General features: G+C 45.9%; 1 protein-coding gene across 9 annotated transcripts in view; it reads left to right on the top strand.

Moving 5' to 3' along the window:
• Positions 1–18,842, top strand: part of caskin1 (CASK interacting protein 1) — a 692,879-nt gene that overhangs the window by 576,375 nt on the left and 97,662 nt on the right. For 6 of the 9 annotated variants that reach the window (XM_072559865.1, XM_072559864.1, XM_072559872.1 and 3 more), the window contains exon 11: positions 9,381–9,599. The exons of the other annotated variants lie outside the window; for them this stretch is intronic. In XM_072559865.1, coding sequence (XP_072415966.1) covers positions 9,381–9,599 — 219 coding nt within the window. The remainder of the gene's footprint in view (positions 1–9,380; positions 9,600–18,842) is intronic. 9 annotated transcript variants of the gene reach the window in all.

Here is an 18,842-nt window from a genome sequence, read left to right as displayed (position 1 = left end):
CTGGGCCAGTGTTTCTTGGGGTGTGGATGTCCTCACTGGGACAGTGCTTGTTGGGGCGTGAATGAGACTAACCGGGCCAGTGTTTGTTGGGGTGTGTTTGTCTCTCACTGGGTCAGTGTTTGTTGGATGTGGATGTCACGAACAGGGTCAGTGTCTATTGTGGTGTGGATGTCACTAACTGGGTCAGTGTGTGTTGGGGTGTGGATATCACTAAGTGGGACAGTGTTTCTTGGGGTGTGGATGTCACAAACTTAATCAGTGTGTGTTGGTGTGTGGATGTAACGCACTGGGTCAGTGTTTGTTCAGGTGTGTATGTCACTAACTGTGACAGTTTTGTTGGGGTGTGGATGTCACTACCTGGGTCAGTGTTTATTGGGGTGTGGTTGTCACTAACTGGGTCAGTGTTTGCTGGGGTTTGGATGTAACGCACTGGTTCCGTGTTTGTTGGGGTGTGGATGTAACTAACTGGGCCAGTGTTTATTGGTGTGCAGATGTCACAAACTGGGTCAGTGTTTGTTGGGGTCTGGATGTCACTAACTGAGTCAGTGTTTGTTGGGGTGTGGATATCACTAACTGAGCCAGTGTTTGTTGGGGTGTGGATGTCAAAAAATGGGTGAGTGTTTGTTGGGGTGTGGTTGTCACTAACTAGGCCAGTGTTTTTTGGGGTGTGGATGTCACCTACTGGGTCATTGTTTGTTGGTGTTCGGATGTCCCACACTGAGATAGTGTTTGTTGGGGTGTGAATGAGACTAACTGGGTCACTGTTTGTTGGGGTGTGGATGTCACCAACTGGGTCAGTGTTTGTTGGGGTGTGGATGTCACTAACTGGGTCAGTGTTTGTTGGGGTGTGGATGTCACTAACTGGGACAGCGTTTATTGGGGTGTGGATGTCACTAACTGGGTCAGTATTTGTTGGGATGTGGATGTGATTATCTGGGATAGTCCTTGTTGGGGTGTGGATGTAACTAACTGGTTCAGTGTTTGATCGGGTTTGGATGTCATTAACTGGGACAGTGTTTGCTTGGGTGTGGATGTCACTGACTGCGACAGTGTTTGTAGGGGTGTGAATGAGACTAACTGGGTCAGTGTTTGTTGGGGTGTGGTTGTCACTAACTGTGACTGTGCTTGTTGGGGTGTGGATGTCACTCACTGGGACAGTGTTTGGGTGTGGATGTCACTACCTGGGTCAGTGTATGTTGGGGTGTGGATGTCACTAACTGGGTGAGTGTTTGTTGGGATGTGGATGTCACTTCATGGGTCATTTTTGTTGGGGTGTGGATGTAATGCACTGGGTCAGTGTTTGTTCAGGTGTGTATGTCACTAACAGGGACAGTTTTGTTGGGGTGTGGATGTCACTACCTGGTTCAGTGTTTATTGGGGTACGGATGTCACTAACAGGGCTAGTGTTTGTTTGGGTCTGTATGTCGCTAACTGGGTCAGTGTTTGTTGGGGTGTGGATGTCCCTACAATGGTCAGTGTTTGTTGGGGTGTGGATGTCCCTACAATGGTCAGTGTTTGTTGGGGTGTGGATGTCATTAATTGGGCCAGTGTTTGTTGGGGTGTGGATGTGACTAACTGGGCCAGTGTGTTTTGTGTTGTGGATGTCACAAACTGGGCCAGTGTTTATTGGGGTGTGGATGTCAATAACTGGTTCAGTGTTTGCTGGGGTGTGAATGTCACTAACTGTTCGAGTGTTTGTTGGGGTGTGGATGTGACTAACTGGGCCAGTGTTTGTCGAGCTGTGGATGTTACACAGTGGGCCAGTGTTTCTTGTGGTCTGGATGTCACTACCTGGGCCAGTGTTTGTTGGGGTGTGGATGTCACTAACTGGGTCAGTGTTTGTTGGGGTGTGGATGCCACCAACTGGGTCAGTGTTTGTTGGTGTGTGGATGTCACCAACAAGGGTCAGTGTTTGTTGGGGTGTGGATGTCACTAACTGGGTCAGTGTCTATTGTGGTGTGGATGTCACTAAATGGGTCAGCGTGTGTTGGCGTGTAAATGTCACTTCATGGGTTAGTGTTTGTTGTGATGTGGATGTCGCACACTGGGTCAGTGTTTGTTGGGGTGTGGATGTCACTAAATGGGTCAGTGTCAGTTGGGGTGTGGATGTAACGCACTGGGTCAGTGTTTGTTGTGATGTGGATGTCACTAACTGGGTCAGGGTTTGTTGGGGTGTGGATGTCACAAACTTAATCAGTGTGTGTTGGTGTGTGGATGTCACGCACTGGGTCAGTGTTTGTTCAGGTGTGTATGTCACTAACTGGGACAGTTTTGTTGGGGTGTGGATGTCACTTCCTGGGTCAGTGTTTATTGGGGTGCGGATGTCACGAACTGGGTCAGTGTTTGTTGGGGTGTGGTTGTCACTAACTGGGCCAGTGTTTGCTGGGGTTTGGATGTAACGCACTGGTTCTGTGTTTGTTGGGGTGTGGATGTAACTAACTGGGCCAGTGTTTATTGGTGTGCAGATGTCACAAACTGGGTCAGTGTTTGTTGGGGTCTGGATGTCACTAACTGAGTCAGTGTTTGTTGGGGTGTGGATATCACTAACTGAGCCAGTGTTTGTTGGGGTGTGGATGTCAAAAAATGGGTGAGTGTTTGTTGGGGTGTGGTTGTCACTAACTAGGCCAGTGTTTTTTGGGGTGTGGATGTCACCTACTGGGTCATTGTTTGTTGGTGTTCGGATGTCCCACACTGAGATAGTGTTTGTTGGGGTGTGAATGAGACTAACTGGGTCAGTGTTTGTTGGGGTGTGGATGTCACCAACTGGGTCAGTGTTTGTTGGGGTGTGGATGTCACTAACTGGGTCAGTGTTTGTTGGGGTGTGGATGTCACTAACTGGGACAGCGTTTATTGGGGTGTGGATGTCACTAACTGGGTCAGTATTTGTTGGGATGTGGATGTGATTATCTGGGATAGTCCTTGTTGGGGTGTGGATGTAACTAACTGGTTCAGTGTTTGATCGGGTTTGGATGTCATTAACTGGGACAGTGTTTGCTTGGGTGTGGATGTCACTGACTGCGACAGTGTTTGTAGGGGTGTGAATGAGACTAACTGGGTCAGTGTTTGTTGGGGTGTGGTTGTCACTAACTGTGACTGTGCTTGTTGGGGTGTGGATGTCACTCACTGGGACAGTGTTTGGGTGTGGATGTCACTACCTGGGTCAGTGTATGTTGGGGTGTGGATGTCACTAACTGGGTGAGTGTTTGTTGGGATGTGGATGTCACTTCATGGGTCATTTTTGTTGGGGTGTGGATGTAATGCACTGGGTCAGTGTTTGTTCAGGTGTGTATGTCACTAACTGGGACAGTTTTGTTGGGGTGTGGATGTCACTACCTGGTTCAGTGTTTATTGGGGTACGGATGTCACTAACAGGGCTAGTGTTTGTTTGGGTCTGTATGTCGCTAACTGGGTCAGTGTTTGTTGGGGTGTGGATGTCCCTACAATGGTCAGTGTTTGTTGGGGTGTGGATGTCATTAATTGGGCCAGTGTTTGTTGGGGTGTGGATGTGACTAACTGGGCCAGTGTGTTTTGTGTTGTGGATGTCACAAACTGGGCCAGTGTTTATTGGGGTGTGGATGTCAATAACTGGTTCAGTGTTTGCTGGGGTGTGAATGTCACTAACTGTTCGAGTGTTTGTTGGGGTGTGGATGTGACTAACTCGGCCAGTGTTTGTCGAGCTGTGGATGTTACACAGTGGGCCAGTGTTTCTTGTGGTCTGGATGTCACTACCTGGGCCAGTGTTTGTTGGGGTGTGGATGTCACTAACTGGGTCAGTGTTTGTTGGGGTGTGGATGCCACCAACTGGGTCAGTGTTTGTTGGTGTGTGGATGTCACCAACAAGGGTCAGTGTTTGTTGGGGTGTGGATGTCACTAACTGGGTCAGTGTCTATTGTGGTGTGGATGTCACTAAATGGGTCAGCGTGTGTTGGCGTGTAAATGTCACTTCATGGGTTAGTGTTTGTTGTGATGTGGATGTCGCACACTGGGTCAGTGTTTGTTGGGGTGTGGATGTCACTAAATGGGTCAGTGTCAGTTGGGGTGTGGATGTAACGCACTGGGTCAGTGTTTGTTGTGATGTGGATGTCACTAACTGGGTCAGGGTTTGTTGGGGTGTGGATGTCACAAACTTAATCAGTGTGTGTTGGTGTGTGGATGTCACGCACTGGGTCAGTGTTTGTTCAGGTGTGTATGTCACTAACTGGGACAGTTTTGTTGGGGTGTGGATGTCACTTCCTGGGTCAGTGTTTATTGGGGTGCGGATGTCACGAACTGGGTCAGTGTTTGTTGGGGTTTCGATGTCCCTAACTGGGTCCGTGTTTGTTGAGGTGTGGTTGTCACTAACTGGACCAGTGTTTGCTGGGGTTTGGATTAACGCACTGGTTCCGTGTTTGTTGGGGTGTGGATGTAACTAACTGGGCCAGTGTTTATTGGTGTGCAGATGTCACAAACTGGGTCAGTGTTAAGTTGGGGTCTGGATGTCACTAACTGAGTCAGTGTTTGTTGGGGTGTGGATATCACTAACTGAGCCAGTGTTTGTTGGGGTGTGGATGTCACAAAATGGGTGAGTGTTTGTTGGGGTGTGGTTGTCACTAACTAGGCCAGTGCTTTTTGGGGTGTGAATGAGACTAACTGGGTCAGTGTTTGTTGGGGTGTGGATGCCACCAACTGGGTCAGTGTTTGTTGGGTGTGGATGTCACAAAATGGGTGAGTGTTTGTTGGGGTGTGGTTGTCACTAAATAGGCCAGTGTTTTTTGGGGTGTGGATGTCACTAACTGGGTCAGTGTGTGCTGGGGTGTGGATATCACTAAGTGGGACATTGTTTGTTGGGGTGTGGTTGTCACTAACTGGGTCAGCGTGTGTTGGCGTGTGAATATCACTTCATGGGTTAGTGTTTGTTGTGGTGTGTATGTCGCACACTGGGTCAGTGTTTGTTGGGGTGTGGATGTCACTAACTGGGTCAGTCTTTGTTGGGGTGTGGATGCCACCAACTGGGTCAGTGTTTGTTGGGGTGTGGATGTCACTAACTGAGTCAGTGTCTGTTGGGGTGTGGATGTAACGCACTGGGTCAGTGTTTGTTGTGATGTGGATGTCGCTAACTGGATCAGGGTTTGTTGGGGTGTGGATGTCACGAACCTAATCATTGTGTGTTGGTGTGTGGATGTAACGCACTGGGTCAGTGTTTGTTCAGGTGTGTATGTCACTAACTGGGATAGTTTTGTTGGAGTGTGGATGTCACTCACTGAGTCAGTGTTTGTTCAGGTGTGTATGTCACTAATTGGGACAGTTTTGTTGGGGTGTGGATATTACTAACTGAGCCAGTGTTTGTTGGGGTTTCGATGCCCCTAACTGGGTCAGTGTTTGTTGAGGTGTGGATGTCACTAACTGGGCCAGTGTTTGCTGGGGTTTGGATGTAATGCACTGGTTCCGTGTTTGTTGGGGTGTGGATGTAACTAACTGGGCCAGTGTTTATTGGGGTGCAGATGTCACAAACTGGGTCAGTGTTTGTTGGGGTCTGGATGTCACTAACTGAGTCAGTGTTTGTTGGGGTGTGGATATCACTAACTGAGCCAGTGTTTGTTGGGGTGTGGATGTCACAAAATGGGTGAGTGTTTGTTGGGGTGTGGATGTCACAAACTGGGACAGTGTTTTTTGGGGTGTGAATGTCACTAACTGGGTCAGTGTTTGTTGGGGTTTGGATGTCCCACACTGAGACAGTGTTTGTTGGGGTTTGGATGTCCCACACTGAGACAGTGTTTGTTGGGGTGTGAATGAGTCTAACTGGGTCAGTGTTTGTTGAGGTGTGGATGTCACTAACTGGGCCAGTGTTTGCTGGGGTTTGGATGTAACGCACTGGTTCCGTGTTTGTTGGGGTGTGGATGTAACTAACTGGGCCAGTGTTTATTGGTGTGCAGATGTCACAAACTGGGTCAGTGTTTGTTGGGGTCTGGATGTCACTAACTGAGTCAGTGTTTGTTGGGGTGTGGATATCACTAACTGAGCCAGTGTTTGTTGGGGTGTGGATGTCACAAAATGGGTGAGTGTTTGTTGGGGTGTGGATGTCACAAACTGGGACAGTGTTTTTTGGGGTGTGAATGTCACTAACTGGGTCAGTGTTTGTTGGGGTTTGGATGTCCCACACTGAGACAGTGTTTGTTGGGTTGTGAATGAGTCTAACTGGGTCAGTGTTTGTTGGGGTGTGAATGTCACCAACTGGGTCAGTGTTTGTTGGGGTGTGGATGTCACTAACTGGGTCAGTGTTTGTTGGGGTGTGGATGTCACCAACTGGGTCAGTTTTTGTTGGTGTGTGGATGTCACTAACTGGGTCAGTGTTTGTTGGGATGTGGATGTCACCAACGGGGTCAGTTTTTGTTGGGGTGTGGATGTCACTAACTGGGACAGCGTTTATTGGAGTGTGGATGTCACTAACTGGGTCAGTATTTGTTGGGATGTGGATGTCACTGACTGGCTCAGTGTTTGATCGGGTATGGATGTCATTAACTGGGACAGTGTTTGCTTGGGTGTGGATATCACTGACTGCGACAGTGTTTGTTGGGGTGTGAATGAGACTAACTGGGTTAGTGTTTGTTGATGTGTGGATGTCACTAACTGGGTCAGTGTTTGTTGGGGTGTGGTTGTCACTAACTGGGTCCGTGTGTGTTGGGGTGTGGATATCACTAAATGGGACATTGTTTGTTGGGGTGTGGTTGTCACTAACTGGGACAGCGTGTGTTGGCGTGTGAATGTCACTTCATGGGTTAGTGTTTGTTGTGGTGTGGATGTCGCACACTGGGTCATTGTTTGTTGGGGTGTGGATGTCACTAACTGAGTATGTGTCTGTTGGGGTGTGGATGTAACGCACTGGGTCAGTGTTTGTTGTGATGTGGATGTCGCTAACTGGATCAGGGTTTGTTGGGGTGTGGATGTCACAAACTTAATCTGTGTGTGTTGGTCTGTGGATGTCACGCACTGGGTCAGTGTTTGTTCAGGTGTGTATGTCACTAACTGGGACAGTTTTGTTGGGGTGTGGATGTCACTACCTGGGTCAGTGTTTATTGGGGTGCAGATGTCACGAACTTTGTCAGTGTTTGTTGGGGTTTCGATGCCCCTAACTGGGTCAGTGTTTGTTGAGGTGTGGATGTCACTAACTGGGTCAGTGTTTGTTGAGGTGTGGATGTCACTAACTGGGTCAGTGTTTGTTGTGGTGTGGATGTCACTAACTGGGCCAGTGTTTGTTGGGGTGTGGATATCACTAACTGGGCCAGTGTTGTGGATGTCACAAACTGGGCTAGTGTTTGTTGGGGTGTGGATGTCACTAGCTGTTCGAGTGTTTGTTGGGGTGTGGATGTGACTAACTAGGCCAATGTTTGTTGAGCTGTGGATGTCACACACTGGGCCAGTGTTTCTTGTGGTCTGGATGTCACTAACTGTGCCAGTGTTTGCTGGGGTGTGGATGTCACTAACTGGGACAGTATTTGTTGGGATGTGGATGTCACTAACTGGGTCAGTGTTTATTGGGGTGTGGATGTCACCAACTGGGTCAGTGTTTGTTGATGTGTGGATGTCATCAACTGGGTCAGTGTTTGTTGGGGTGTGGATGTCACTAACTGGGTCTGTGTTTGTTGGGGTGTGAATGTCACAAACTGGGTCAGTGTTTGTTGGGGTGTTGTTGCCACTAACTGAATCAGTGTTTGTTGGAATTTGGATGGCATGGAATGGGATAGTATTTGTTTGGGTTTGGATGTCACTAACTGGGTCAGTATTTGTTTAGATGTGGATGTCATTAACTGGGTCATTGTTTTATTGGGTGTGGATATGACTCACTGGGACAGTGTTTGGTGTGGTGTGGATGTCACTCCCTGGGACAGTGTTTGTTGGGGTGTGGATGTCACTCACTGGGACAGTGTTTGGTGGGGTGTGGATGTCACTCACTGGGACAGTGTTTGTTGGGGTGTGGATATTTCTGACTGGGTCATTGTGAGCTTCCTTCTGCGGTACGACTGTGTGACTTGCTTGACTGTTTGAGAGGGCTCTGAAGTCCTGTGTCGTATTCACGCCAACCCAGTAAAAAAAAATGGCAGGTTGTATTTTCTGATGCGCTCTTCGTCAGCCTGCTTTGGTTTTCAAACAACCTAGAGCTTCCGTATACATTTTTACTGATGTCAGTTTTTAAAAAAAAGAAATTCAAAATCACCTTTTTAAACAGGTCTGCAAGTGGATCAAAGGGAATGATGGGAATAGATGTGTGCTACTTCGAGTGGTTGATTAATTTCCTGCGACGTAGTTACAATTATGTTAGATTTTTTTCAGTCACCAGCCCATCGTCCCTCACACACCTTCTCCCTGCGCTCAGTTCTCGCGACTCATCTGAACTTCCATTTCTACTCCCCCATAGCCTCTGTCCCAGATTCCACTTTGGGCAGATTTCAGAATCTCGCCCTTGAAGATGGGAAAAGCAAACTTCTTACAATACTTTCGAGGGCGATAGGGAGAAAAAAAACCTCATTCACAAAACCCGCTTGAAGATTTAAATCCCTTCATGTGTTCAAGTGCAGACAAACTCTTACCCGTTTATACAATCAGACTTCTGTGGTTTAACAACCTCTTTAAACTGTCAATCAAAATATGAACTCAGCAACCCCTGCTCAGGTCAAGTCTTTTAGAGATGTTAAAACATGAGCCAAGCATTTGTAAATACCTCTGATAGAATAGCAGCCTGTGGGAAACATCAACAAATTAATCTATAGTAATGCATCACATCTTTTCTATCCTACACCAGACGGCCTGTCAATCAAAGCAGTACAGATGTATTTTTGGTTCTAATTGATAGCCTCAAGCTGTATTTCTTGATTTTTAAAGGACTGGGAGGCTAAGTGGGCAGATCAGTTGAAGCTTGCAAAACCTGAAATTGACTTTTTTTTTGTTAGTGAAGGAAATGAAGGGTTCTGGAACCAATGAAGCCAAGATTCAAATCAGCTATTATTTTATTGTATATTGGAAGGCATGCTAAATGGTCTCCTCCTGTTCTTATCTTCCTGTTTAAGTGGAAAAGCTGTAAACAGCACAGTGATTCCTGTCAGTGAATAGCCCTTATGCTACTAAATAAGTGAAAGGATGAATATTGTTTTGTGTTATGCGCAGAAATCTAATGCTTATCAATGCATGGCTAAAAGGATAAATCAGGAATATACAAAATGATGCATTATTTGGAACCATCATCAGTATTCCTGTTGTACTAACACATGTTGATATTCTAGGACATGGTAACAATGAAAAGGCATTACTATTGTTTGCTTACAACATTTTAAGTTTGAGATTTTTTTTCATTGTTGCTTTCTACATTTTGCTTTTCTTTTTACTTTTTCTTTGTTTCAACATTTTAGGTGCTTGGGACGCAGTTATTTATCCCCACAGTTCTCAGCAATATCACAAGATACAGCTCACGGCCTATGGCACAACAGTAGTCAATGGTGACTCCACTCACCACTTTAATTCCCTGCCACCACCCCCTCCACCTCCACCTTTCAATCATCAGCCACTTTTCAGTTCCTTTGGTTATCACAGAGCCAATAGCAGTATAGAAGAATTACCCCATGGACAAGGTAGTTTATCAAATGCTTATTTATTTTTATTTTGTTGCCAGCGTTTCCCAAAAGGTCATCTCAATAAGGTGTGCCCCAACATTTTGTGAGAACCAACAAATCTCCGATCTGCTAAATTCTAAAACCAGCTACGTGTTGCCTCTTCCTCCTTGACTTTATTGGCTCCTTCTGGGAAACCCTGGATCATTTGTGTAAGAAGCTTAATGTGCCTTAATTTTCATGTATTTAATTTTCAAGTTTCTTTGCTTTCTTAAAGGATGGCTCGTGTGTAAAAGAACTGGCAGGGTCATGTGCTAAACTAACAGTGACTTTATTCAGGTAGCATTGCTGCACCAATAGGCTCAAGAGACGGGCAGTAAGGGGGTAATCTGCACACCCACCCCCAGTCCTGAAGAAGGGTTACAACTGAAATGTTGACTTCTCCACCTTCTGATGCTGCCTGGCCTGCTGTGTTCTTCCAGCCTCCTGCTTTTCTATTCTGGATTCCAGCATCTGCAATTTTTTTTTGTCTCAATAGACTAAAGATCTAGAGGTCAGATGATTAAACCTTTCTCTCTGGTATCAAGGTGTTACGATTTGGAATGCTCTGTTTGAAGGGCTGGGAGAAACAGATGGTCGCATCTCATGGTGCAGTGGTAACATTCCTCCCCTGAATTGGGAGGTCCAGCTACAAATCCCACCTGCTCCAGAGGTGTGTAATCACATCCCTGAACAGCTTGTTTAGGAGAAAAATGTAGAAATAGATAGTAACTTTCAAGATTGAATTAGATACTCCTTCTTTTATGGGGCGGCACGGTGACTCAGCGGTTGCCTCACAGCACCAGGGTCCCGGGCTCACTTCCACTCTCGGGGAAGGGTGTGGAGGGTGTCCGTGTGGAGTCTGCACATTCTCCCCGTGTCTGTGTGGGTTTCCTCCTACAGTCCAAAGATGTGCAGGTCAGGTGAATTGGCCATGCTAAATTGCCCGTAGTGTTAGGTGCATTAGTCAGGGGTAAATGTAGGGAAATGGGTCTGGGTGGGTTGCTCTTCAAAGGGTCGGTGTGGACTGGTTGGGCAGAATGGCCTGTTTCCACACTGTAGGGTGTCTAATATATCTCATACACTTAAGAAGAAATAGAAGTTGGAAGATTGTAGAGGAAAAGCAGGAGAACGAGCAATGGGACTGTCTTTTTCTGAGAGTCAAGATGGGCTAAATGGTCTCCTTCTTTGCTAATAGGGTTCTGTGAAAATGTACAAAAGTGAGTTGCACTGTAGGAATGGTTTTCAATTCATGCAGCAGTGCACAGTGGGTAATAGTGAATGCTTCTGGCTGATGTTCTGTCTTGCAAGGTCTTATCTCTATTCAAGTCAACAGGAGTCAAGCTTGGGAAAGATGGTGGACGGACTATAAATTTGCATCACCCATTTTACACTTTAAAGACTCAAAGTCGATTTTACAATGTGTTATTTTTGAAATAAAAATGTACAGTTGTGTTCAGGATCAGGCCTGGTTGGTGGGATTTTGCAAGTGCTCATCAAAACATTTATCGGCACTTTGTCTGTTTTGCTTTTGCTTTGTCTGAAACAATCACGGTCTCTTTGGACAACCTCAACTGACTATGACAAAAAAAGACCTTGAGCACGAAGAGCATAAGCAATAAAATTCAAAGGGACAGCATCACAGTTCTAAAACTTAAAAATAAATGAAAAGAGTTAAGGTAAATAAATATGAAGAAATTCTTTCTGCAGAAACTTTAGGAATACATTAAGGGATGTATATGGAAGCTAATGAAACTGAACAAGACTTAATTGCAACTAAATCAGAGACAAATTTATTAGATTAGATTACTTACAGTGCAGAAACAGGCCCTTTGGCCCAACAAGTCCACACCTAACCTCTGAAAAATAACCCACCCACATTTACCCCTGACTAATACACCTAACACTATGGACAACTTAGCATGGCCAAATCACCTGACCTACACATCTTTGGACTGTGGGAGGAAACCAGAGCACCTGGAGGAAACCCATGCAGACACAGGGAGAATGTGCAAACTCCACACAGTCAGTCACCCAGGGCTGGAATTGAAGCTGGGTCCCTGGTGCTGTGAGGCAGCAGTGCTAACCACTGAGCCACTGTGCTGAGCCACGGAGAGACTTCCTTCCAAATGCATGTGGCCTCTCTACAAATATATTTTTCAGAAACAAATTCTTTCAACAACAAGCACAAAGAAAAAATGGCTCCTTGCTGGATTGGCAGTGGGCAATGTTTGAGCAACAGAATAAATGCCCAATCTGATTGCACACATTCTCCTGCCAAGTGAAGTGAGGATGCTGCCTCACACTGCAGGGGTTCTAGAATAACGGACATGGAGTCTTGGCTATGATCTCCAACAGATTGTTTTCCCTTTGTAAATATAATGTGGATTTAACAAAGGGAGCAAGTTAGATGATGGGAGTTTCAGAAACACAGTTCCTTAATACAGGCAGTTGCCCATTTGTAATAGCAGTTAAACAACATCTCATGCCACGTAGCAAATACTGGAATATTTTCAGTTTTAAAGGGACCCCAATCTCCAACAGTTGATTATTTGCTTGCCTCCATTTGGAAAAACACACGTAATGAACCAATGCATAAGCAGAATGGATGGCACAGTGCCTCAGTGGTCAGTACTGCAGCCTCGCAGTACCAGGGACCCAGGTTCGATTCCAGCCTTGGGTAACTGTCAGAGTGAAGTTCTTCCCATACCTGCTTTGGTCTCCTCTGGGTGCTATGGTTTCCTCCCTCAATCCAAAGATCTGCTGGTTAGGTGGACTGTCCCATCGTTTCTTGGGATGTGTAGGCGAAGTGGATTAGCCATGGGAAGTGAAAGGTTATGGGGACAGGGTTGGTGCAGGCTTGATGGGCTGAAAGACTTCTTCCTGGATTCTAAGAATGTCCTTCCCTTGCTGACCCAATAGGATGCTGAGTTTGGTTTTACTTATTCATGGTATTTCATCATTTATTCTTCATCCCTAGTTGCCCTGAGAAGTTGTTAGTGTGCTGCCTTCTTAAGCTGCTCTGATCCATGTGCAATAGGCACACCCACATTCCACTTAAGAAGGGAATTTATGGATTTTGATGTGGCCATGGTCAAGGAATAGTGATATATTTCCAACTCAGGACAGCTTGGTGGAAGCGCTAACAGTCGAATGCACATGATTCCCTTGTCGAAGAATCATGGAGATCTACAGCACAGAAAGACCCAGCCAAAAACACTCACTGACCTATTGATTAGATTCCCTACAGGATGGAAACAGGCCCTTCAGCCCAACAAGTCCACACCGTCTCCGGAGAGTAACCCAGTCAGACCCATACCCATTCCCCCACCCTATATATACCCCTGACTAATATGTCTAACACTATGGGCAATTTAGCAAGGTCAATTCACCAGACCTGTAGGTCTTTGGACTGTGGGAGGAAACCAGAGCACCCAGAGGAAATCCACGCAGACACGGGGAGAATGTACAAACTCCACGCAGTCAATTGCCTGAGATGGGAATCGAGCCCAGGCCCCTGGCACTGTAAGGCAACAGTGTTAACCACTTTGCCACCATGCTGCCTATTTCTAGTCCTATTTTGGGACTATGAGACTATTCTAGTCCCATTTTCCAGCACTTGACCTTGTCATCACCAGTATACATTGAAATACTTCAATGTTATGAGGATTTCTGCTTCTACCAGGCAGTAAGTTCCAGATTCCAGCCACCCTCTGGGTGAAAAAGCTTTCCCTCACATCGCCTCTCAGCCTTACCTTAAACCTATCCCCATGATCACCTATCACTCAATCCGGGGGCGGGGGGGGGGGGGGGTGGTGGGGGGTGGTGGGGTGGGTTCTGGGCGCCTCCTAGCAGAGCGCTTTAGGGAACATCTCCATGACACCCGCACCAATCAACCAAACCGCCCCGTGGCCCAAAATTTCAACTCCCCCTCACACTCTGCAGAGGACATGAAGGTCCTGGGCCTCCTTCACCGCCGCTCCCTCACCACCAGATGCCTGGAGGAAGAACGCCTCATCTTCCGCCTTGGAACACTTCAACCCCAGGGCATCAATGTGGACTTCAACAGTTTCCTCATTTCCCCTTCCCCCACCTCATCCTAGTTTCAAACTTCCAGCTCAGCACTGTCTCCTTGACTTGTCCAGACTTGTCCGACCTGCCTATCTTCTTTTCCACCTATCCACTCCACCCTCTCCTCCTTGACCTATCACCTTCATCCCCTCCCCCACTCACCCATTGTACTCTATGCTACTCTCTCCCCACCCCCACCCTCCTCTAGCTTATCTCTCCACGCTTCAGGCTCACTGCCTTTATTCCTGATGAAGGGCTTTTGCCCGAAACGTCGATTTCGCTGCTCGTTGGATGCTGCCTGAACTGCTGTGCTCTTCCAGCACCACTAATCCAGTAGTGGGTTTGCTTCCTGTCAGCCTTGTCTATGACCCTCTTAATTTTATCTATCTCAATTGTTTCCCCTCTCAATCTCCTCTGCTCTAAGGAAAGCAACCCCAGTCTGTCCAATCTCTCATCAGCAATGCCCTTTTAGGCAGTACCATTTTGGGAGCTTGGGAGGTAATTAGATAACTCATCTCATTTGGTTATCAGTAGTGGAAAAGACTGCAAATTGCCTCAGTACCATTTTGAAGTAGAAGGGAAATCAGCCACAATTCCTGCTGATGACCATTCCTCAGTGATCCCTGTTCATTTTTGGAAACCAGGTGAAGGCAGATATAGGCTTCTTGTGTGTTATCCAGCTATACTTGTATACCATCTTATATTGTATGTAGAGAATGACCATTTAAACAATGTATTAGAAGCTGCCACATGAGAATAGAAACACAGCAAGTGTCAATATCTTCAGGAGAGAAGGGGGAAGATAAACTGAGAAGAAGAGAAAGAGGAATGTAACGCTGAAAGAGGAGAGTACGTATAAATAGACTTTATTCACTTATTCGTTATATTTAACCACTGTAGAAAGCATACTTCAGGGGCGGCACAGTGGCTCAGTGGTTAGCACAATGCCAGGGACCCGGGTTCAATTTTTCCAGCCTCGGGTGACTGTCTGTATGAAGTTTGCACATTCTCCCCACATTTGCATGGGTTTCCTCTAGATGCTCCAGTTACTTCCCACAGTCCAGAGAGGTGCAGGTTAGGCCATGTTAAATTGTCCATCGTGTCAATTTTAAGTGGAACAGCCATGGGAAATGCAAGGTAACAGGGATGGGGTAGGTCTGGGTGGGATGCACTTTGGAGGGTTTGGTGTGGACTTGATGGGCCAAATGGCCTGTTCCTACACTTTAGGGAATCTGTGATTTCACTTAAAGGCTCTTAAGTTGTTGTAACATGACAACTAGAGCAAGATTGGAATAATTGGCTGTGTTGGTTTAGGTTCTCTGAACATAAATGCAGGCCAGGTCAGTTAGATTTGACAGCAGTTTGTAACTTAAAGGCTAGGGGATATCTCGTACTCTTGCCTCCCCAAAAGTCTATGAATGCCATTGAAACATCAAAGGTTTTTTTAAGGTCGTGAAGCAATATGGAACATAGGTGAGTAGATGGAATAGAGATACAGAACAGCCATGTTCTGATGGAACAAAGCTCTGCCTATTCCTCAAGAGGCAGGCACTGTCACCTTGAAGACCAGTCAATCACCATCTCCACACAAAGGAAGGTTAAAGCTGTTGTTGAAGGTTGCTGTTGTTAAAGGTTGCTGTTGTTGAAATCAATACTTCCAGGCAATCGTTTTGTAATAAAATCCCATTTGCCATAATAGAATGTTATCGTCGAGGGGTGTGTTGATGTATGAGACAGATGGTAATCTAATGGGAGACAGACAAAACAAAGTTCAATCAATATTTCCAGTGCATGGAAACCTGTTACTGAGTATAGATGGAGTAGAATGGGGAGCAAGAGGGTGAGGTGGGTGATTGAAGACTGTTACTATATTGACACTTTATCTCAGAGGACGATGTTTCTTTTCACTGCATATTGACTAATAACTGATAGAATAAATTATTTATAATTCAGTGAGATTGTGGCTGATCTGTGCTGACATTTGCCCTGTATCCCCTTAATAACAGTGAAACACAACGGGGAGCATCCAAACCCTCCACCCTTCCATCTGCCGCACACCACCCAGTCCCCAATTCAGCACTGATTGGGGCAGTCTTGCATCAGTTGATTTGACACTGTGACTCCAGTTTACTGTATGATCAGGCAAAGTAGCACCTACTCACTTTATGAACCTCAATAAAGGGGTTTGTCTGAATACTTTCAGCAGATGGGAACTTTAAGACAGGAGCCTTAAGATTGGGAGTAGCAGGCTACATACATGCCAGTACACCTCGAACTGACTCTTAGGCAGCAACAGTATGACTGGCAGTCTAATAATGGAAAAGGGGCTGGGGGCTATTGTGGTACAATGCAAGTGTCCATACCACTGAGCTAGGAGGCCCAGGTTCAAGTTCCACCTGCTCCAGTGGTGTATAATAACATCAATCATGTTTTCAGGATCCTTGAGGGGGAGGGGAGCAGCCCCAAATCATGGTCCACATAGGCACCAACGACATAGGTAGGAAGAGATGGGGATTTAAGGAAGATGTTCAGGGAGCTAGGGTGGAAGCTTAGAGTTAGAACAAATAGAGATGTTATCTCTGGTTGCCTGTGCCATGTACTAGCGAGGCGAGGAATAGGGAGAGAGAGGAGTTGAACACAGAGGGATTGTGCAGGGTGGAGGATTTTGGATTCCTGGATAAGTGAGGCTCTTTCTGGGGTAGGTGGGACCTCTACAAACAGGATGATCTTCACCTGAACCAGAGGGGTACCAATATCCTGGGGGGGGGGAAATTCGCTAAGGCTATTGGGGTGAGTTTAAACTAATCCAGCAGGTGGATGGGAACCAAAATTGTACTTCCAGTGTACAGGAGGTTGAGAGTAGTGAAGTCAGAAATAAGGTTTCAGGGCCGCAAGAGTGCACCGGCAAGCAAGAAGTTGGTTTGAAGTGTGTCTCCTTCAATACCAGGAGCATCTGGAATAAGGTGGGTGAACTTGCAGCATGGGTTGGTACCCGGGATTTCGATGTTATGGCCATTTCAGAGACATGGATAGAGCAGGGACAGGAATGTTTATTGAAGGTTCTGTGATTTAGATGTTTCAGTAAGAACAGAGAAAATGATAAAAGGGCAGGGGCGCGGGAAGGTGGGTGGTATTGTTAGTCAAGGACAGTGTTACGGTGGCAGAAAGGACGTTTGAGGACTTATCTACTGAGGTAGTTTGGGATGAGGTTAGAAACAGGAAAGGAGAGGTCACCCTGTTGGGAATTTTCTATAGGCGTCCGAATAGTTCCAGAGATGTAGAGGAAATGACAACAAAGATGATCCTCGATAGGAGCGAGAGTGGCAGGGAAGTTGTTATGGGGGTCTTTAACTTTCCAAATATTGACTGGGAATACTATAGTTCAAATACTTTAGATGGGTCAGTCTTTGTCCAAAGTATGCAAGAGGGTTTCCTGACACAGTATGTAGACAGGCCAACAAGGGGTGAGGCCACATTAGATTAGGTACTGGTAATGAACCCTGCCAGGTGTTAGATTTGAAGGTAGGTGAGCATTTTGGTGATAGTGACCACAATTTAGTTATGTTTACTTTAGTGATGGAAAGGGATAGGTATATACCGCAGGGCAAGATTTGTAGCTGGGGGAAAGGCAATTACGACTTGATTAGGCAAGATTTAGGATGCATAGGATGAGGAAGGAAACTGCAGGGAATGGGCACAATTGAAATGTGAGCTTTTTCAAGAAACAACTGCTGTGTGTCCTTGATAAGTATGTACCTGTCAGGCAGGGAGAAAGTTGTCGAGAGGGGAGCAGTGGTTCACTAAGGAACTTGAATCTCTTGTCAAGACGAAGAAGGCTTGTGTTAGGATTAGATATGAGGGCTCAGTTAGGGTGCTTGAGAGTTACAGGTTAGCCAGGAAAGATATAAAGAGAGAGCTAAAAAGAGCCAGGAGGAGACATGGGAAGTCGTTGGCGGATAGGATCCCTAAGGTTTTCTGTGGGTATATCAGGAATAAAAGAATGACTACAGTAGGATTAGGGCCAATCAAGGATAGTAATGCAAAGTTGTGCATGGAGTCAGAGGAGATAGGGGAAGCGCTAAATGAATACTTTTTGTCAGTATTCACACTGGAAAAGGTGATGTTGTCGAGGAGAGTATTGTGATACAGGCTACTAGACTAGATGGGATTGAGGTTCACAAGGAGGAGGTGCTGGCAATTATGGAAAGTGTAAAAATAGCTAAGTTCCCTGGGCCAGATGGGAATTATCCTAGGATTCTCTGGAAGCTAGGGAGGAGATTGCTGAGCCTTTGGCTTTGATCTCTATGTTGTTATTATCTACAGGAGTCACACCAGAAGACTGGAGGATAGCAAATGTTGTTCCCTTGTTCAAGAAGAGGAGTAGAGGCAACTCTGGTAATTATAGTCCAGTTAGCCTTACTTTGGTTGTGGGTAAAGTGTTGGAAAGGGTTATAAGAGATAGGATTTATAACATCTAGAAAGGAATAAGCTGATTAGGGATAGTCAACACAGTTTTGTGAAGGGTAGGTTGTGCCTCACAAACCTTATTGAGTTCTCTGAGAAGGTGACCAAACAGGTGGATGAAGGTAAAACAGTTGACTTGGTGTATGTGGATTTCAGTAAGGTGTTTGTTAATGTTCCCCATGGTAGGCTATTGTACAAAATATGGATGTATGGGATTGAGGGTGATTTAGCGGTTTGGATCAGATATCGGCTAGCTGAAAGAAGACAAAGGGTGGTGATTGATGGGAAATATTCATCCTGGAGTTCAGTTACTAGTGGTGTACCGCAAGGATCTGTTTTGGGTCCACCGCGGTTTGTCATTTTTATAAATGACCAGAATGAGCGCATAAAAGGATGGGTTAGTAAATTTGTGGATGACACTAAGGTTGGTAGAGTTGTGGATAGTAATGAAGGATGTTGTAGGTTACAGAGGGAAATAGAGAAGCTGCAGAGCTGGGCTGAGAAGTGGCAAATGGAGTTTATTATTGAAAAGTGTTAGGTGATTCACTTTGGAAAGAGTAATAGGAATAGAGAGTACTAGGGTAATGGTAAGATTCTTGGTAGTGTAAATGAACAGAGAGATCTCAGTGTCCACGTACATGGATCCTTGAAAGTTGCCAGCCAGGTGGTTAGGTTGGTTAAGAAGGCATA

The sequence above is a fragment of the Chiloscyllium punctatum genome, chromosome 40 (assembly GCF_047496795.1).
Source record: "Chiloscyllium punctatum isolate Juve2018m chromosome 40, sChiPun1.3, whole genome shotgun sequence".
NCBI lineage: Eukaryota > Metazoa > Chordata > Chondrichthyes > Orectolobiformes > Hemiscylliidae > Chiloscyllium > Chiloscyllium punctatum.
Note: the sequence above shows the minus strand (reverse complement) of the source record. Positions and strands in the feature narration are given on the sequence as shown.